The sequence below is a fragment of the Penaeus vannamei genome, chromosome 29, assembly GCF_042767895.1.
Source record: "Penaeus vannamei isolate JL-2024 chromosome 29, ASM4276789v1, whole genome shotgun sequence".
Taxonomy (NCBI): domain Eukaryota; kingdom Metazoa; phylum Arthropoda; class Malacostraca; order Decapoda; family Penaeidae; genus Penaeus; species Penaeus vannamei.
Window position 1 is genome coordinate 17,890,665 of NC_091577.1, and position 5,000 is coordinate 17,895,664.

At 39.0% G+C, this 5,000-nt stretch overlaps 1 protein-coding gene across 1 annotated transcript in view; it reads left to right on the plus strand.

Annotated features, from left to right (window-relative positions):
- Positions 1 to 2,066: 2,066 nt before the first annotated feature.
- l(2)gl (LLGL domain-containing protein l(2)gl) overlaps positions 2,067 to 5,000 on the plus strand; it is a gene marked incomplete in the record, with an annotated part of 63,123 nt that continues 60,189 nt past the window's right edge. Inside the window, 1 exon segment of the mRNA XM_070142359.1 lies at positions 2,067 to 2,291. Within this exon segment, the coding sequence (XP_069998460.1) occupies positions 2,211 to 2,291 (81 nt within the window).

Sequence of the window (5,000 nt, forward strand, 5' to 3'; positions counted from 1 at the left end):
CTTGAATGCACGTTCGTGTACTGCATACAAAATTATAGACATGTCCAGTGCTCCACTACTTTGTTTTCATTCATCATTCCAGCAAGAAATCGCGTTAAATTACTCTTCATACTACTATGTATGTAAGCGTATGCGGACGAGTGACGCTCTGGCGACTCCAATGTGTTATCATCCATGACTTATTTATATTTCTTTGTTTCCGAAGTGAAGATTTCATGTTGAATATTTTTATTTGTCTTCGCCTTCGATAGAGCCGGATTTGATTTCCATGTTCGATAGCGAGAAACTAGACACTTCCACGTGTTTTTTATGTAAACCGTTGAGAATCTCTTGACCCTTAATGTTCACAGGCGGAACGATTTCTAAGGCGCGCTCGCGCACACCCACACAAACACACATGTATACGCACACACACACACACACACACACACACACACACACACACACACACACACACACACACACACACACACACACACACACACCGCAAACTAACAAACAAACAGGTACGCACACGCAAAACCGGCAGAGACAAAACCCACCCACACACACCTGAGCGGCAACACAGTTTTGAAAGCTACGAATCCAAAATTTTCTGACTATCATCGCTTCAAAACAATATCTTTTCGCGAATTCATATCACTGAGTCGCTGGCAGTCTCATAGCATCGGTTAAGGTGAACCTGTGTCCCTGTCACGCCCACCTGAGGGCGAGATGAGCGTACAAGCCAGGTAACCTTGGCCTTGACTGCCTCCAGCACGATGTGCCGATTCGCACCACGTGCGACAATTATTTTATCGCTAAATGCTCTTAGTTTCTTACTTTTGAATCGTATCTATACCTGCAATGTATAATATACGAATAAGTGAAGTGATTTATGGTAACTGGCCAAAGTTCTTGTAATGGAAAGTCAAATTTTCCGCAATTTAAATTCGCCGTGCGAGTCTGGAACTCGGTAAGATTAGCCATGCACAAATATTCTCGTCTCAAATCCCAGGCGACATGAAACAAAGGACAGATGTGCAGGCACTCTTGAATTTCCAGATTAGATATACGATTTGCAAGAAGCCCAATTGTTTAGTCACGTTAGACGGGGTGAATGTTTTGACACCTGACATTTCCTGGAAGTAGTGACGACCGCGTGTCGGGAAAAGATTAATGTCGGAGAATTTGTCAGTAAACTTTATAACCGGCATTTCAGGGATTCATCGTCCCGGAACGTTATGGAGAAGGATTACCAATTACAGTTAACCGGAGTTGGGACAATTCTGATACATGCTTTTATTTACAAGACAGATTTTTAAATATCTACCTGTGATAACGAGATTACCATGTAAAGGTATGACTCATTACACCTTTCATGGAAGACTTTCCTGTCGTCCCATAATTCGTTGATATTTAATAAGAAACGAGTGAGGCAAAGGAAAGAGATCATAACCTATGGTCACACGAAATTAACTACGGAAGACTATGGTTTAAAGGGGACAAAAACATCGTTTTCATGAAGAGGCGCGGAGGAACACCAAACCGACGGCGCAGCGTCCTACTCAAGCTTGGCGCGCCTCACAAATGTTTGCTTATATTTTCACATTTCCCGCCGATGCAGAGTATTGTTGTTGTTATATGTACTGAGATTCTGATAGATGCATAAATAATGCAAGGGATCTCCGCCTTTGGCAGTGTTTAATCATCACCCAATATAGTTTAAAAGCAACAGATTAACGTAAATGGGTGGGTCGAGCCGCCTCGCAGGTAACTCTGATGACAGCGATAAATTCCTAGAGTTGCCAAGCGGTGAAAAGTTTATAGAGGTCGCTAGAGCTGCTGCTAACAAAAGAGCATCGCCAAGTCTTGTCTGTAATGCTTTCTGTTATTTCATCTTTCTTAATTTACACTGCTATTGTGTTCATATATCAGATATTAACGTATCTCACAAAAATGATGTTTTCCTACTCCTAAGATAAAAGATATAAGGAAGATTCGATTGACATGAAATGTGCCTGAATATCATTGAAAGGATTCCGATCCTAACTCAGCAGTGTCAATGCACGGAAGGTGTCTGGCAAAAACTTTTCGACCAGTGTTGTTTTGTCGCTCGTGGTGGTCAGGCGTGTGTGTTGTGCGGATTCCTAATTTGGAGTCCTCTTTCATTCTGACTGTCAAGGAGAAATTCCCAAGCTGTCACTACAGCGCCCTTGGCCGCCAGCACGATGTTGAAATTTATGAAACACCAACAGAAAATAACTCCAGAACGAATACAGAAGCAGAAGGAGCTCTTTGACTTCAACAAGGTGAGTTCAGGAAGAAAGACATGTTAACGAGGAGAAAGACGAGGTGTCTGTTAGTGGACACGTGAGGCATGTTTATCTCTGCCGTCTGCAACATGTCATGCCGCAGAATGAACGGCAGGATTGAGACGTTTCTCGGGCGAAGATTTAGGCCTATGTTTGAGGTTCTCATACCCTCTAAATACACTGATCCAGCGTGGGAAAATATCGTTCCGGTACCGCTGTGTATGTGACATGTCAGAGGATGTTTGTTTGTATTTGTGTGAACTTGTAAGCAGAGGGCCCCGTTCTGAAGTAGAAATGTCCATTGTGGATGGTGTATTTTCTATACTGGAAACTGTCTAAGAAGCAAGTCATTTTCCAGACAGTAATTTACACATAAACATACCCTATTTGAATCATGGTAGCTATATGAACGGCTGGTATGTTTTGTTGTATATAATCTTAGTTTGATGTTATTGATAACTTGACACAAAATTCAGACTGAAATATTACATTATAGTTTTCTATTTTAGGCTGTATAACAGAATGAGGGTGTCATTTGCTATATGATTCGTGTATTTTTACAATATATAGATTTGGAAAAGATGAATTAAACATATATGGTGTAATGTAGACTAGTTATTTATTTAATGATAAATTGCCATTGAAGTCTATTCTTTTGTAAATATCAGTAACACTTTCCTAATGTAGATTTTATAGTTCTATGTCAGATTGGTATGTATTACTTAGACCTCCATTATCTCTGCACTTACACTGGAGTAATATTGGAATGTATTGTTGACAGGGTGTATATTAGAAGTTCAAATTTATGTTAGTACAGTAGTAATTATTCTGATTAAAAAGGAAATGCCCCTGAGATTTTGAATAGTTGTCAGAATGTTCTTACTCAGATCCCACAAGCAAGGGATAAGTATGTGTGAAATACTACAAATATATGCGGAATATTATGTTGGTTACTTGTGTTCTGGATGCGTCTACAGCAATATTAACATTTGTTGGATGCACTCTGTTATCTGTATTGGCTAATACCTGTTCTACATTAAAGTTTATGTTATACTTTTACAGCAGGAAATAGTGAAAGGGGGAAACACTACTAAAATTTGGGAGTAGAGAATGGAATATGTTTTTCTGAAGTATTTTTGTTGCTGGTTCCATTTATCATGGCCTCTATCTATGAAGTGGTGTATGTATATTTGCGTGTGTGTGTGTGTATACGTATGTGTGTGTGTGTGTGTGTAGAATCCATTGTAGCCAGCTCCTTGATTTTTGTCACAGGTGATTTTATGATATGCAGAGTCTCCTGTCATTATCTGTGTAGGTTATCATCAGACTTCGTTTCTTGATTTTTTAAAGCCTTTTCTTTAGGGTTGACATCCAGTCTTATGCAGTATTGTAGTACTTTCATGTGTAATGTTCCTGATGTTGTCATTTGTCACTTATCATTTGCAGCATAGTAGTTAATGTTATTGTTGAACTACACTCAGAATTAAGAAATGTTTGGAATGAAATTTATTACTTCCGGGTACAAAGGTTTATTCCCATATTAATTTTCAGAACATAATTATAGCAAACTTTCTTGCTACACGTTATTTTCCTCCCTCGAGGTCTAAGCAGCTTAAGTATTCAGTACATGTGTAGGAGAGGGGCTTATTCTTTTTAACTCCTTTAACTATACTAATCTCAGAGCAGGGAAGAGAAGTTTAGATAGCAAATTGTTTCTCACTTTCTCCCCACCCACCCCCCACCCCTTCCCCCTTGCTTCCTTCTTCCCTCCCCCTCATCCTTCCTCTTCTTGCTGTACCCTCTCTCTTCCTTTCTCCCCCCTTCTTCCCTCCCCTAACGCTGTTTCTCCTTCCCTTGCTTTATGGACGGCAGTGGTAACAAATGTGATGTGAGAATTATAACTTTGCATCAGGTCCAACCCCACTTTATCTTATGCCTAGAAAGTGTAAACAGTGGGAAAATATTGCATGATTGCTGATTGAGGTCTTTCCCTCCGCATTTACCAATGCTCTTATTACACGAGTGCCAGTAATTCATCTCTGTCCCTTTTTTTTCCTTGAGAAATTCTTGTGGTAGATCCTATTTCATACCTGTGTTATTGTAAGATGACAGCAAATGCCAAGTATTTTATTTATTTATTCATTTATTTTATTTTATTTATTTTATTTTTTATACTTCTTTTGAATGTGATTATGGTTTCTTCATTTTTTTATGTGTAAATAAGAATAGGATAATCTGACCTATTGTTGATTATAATGTCGGTATGTTTTTCCTGGTCATTATTCATTGTTTTTATTATTTGCTTACAATGCCATTTATAACCAGGCCCAGGCATGTGTATGGTTAAGTCATGCTGTTAATTCATATTCAGGCCTATGTTAGAGTATGAACAAGCATCCCATTCATCATAAATACAGATATTCAGGCAGCTGACATCACCATGAAAGATGGCATAACAGCATTCCATAACTTAGAACTTCCCAAGTTTTTATCTTTTGCTCCTTTTTCATCTGGATAGTTGTTTGCATTCAACAGGTGATACCAAAGGGCCTCAGGTTGGTGGAACTGAAATTGTTTGGGAAACCAAGAGTTTTCTTTTTTCTTTATATTTATATGTGTGCGTTTTGCTTGTTTTTTTTCTTCTATTATTGGGTGTGTTTATACGTCTCCTTCAGTATGTATGTGTGTCTCCCTTTCGTCCCTCCC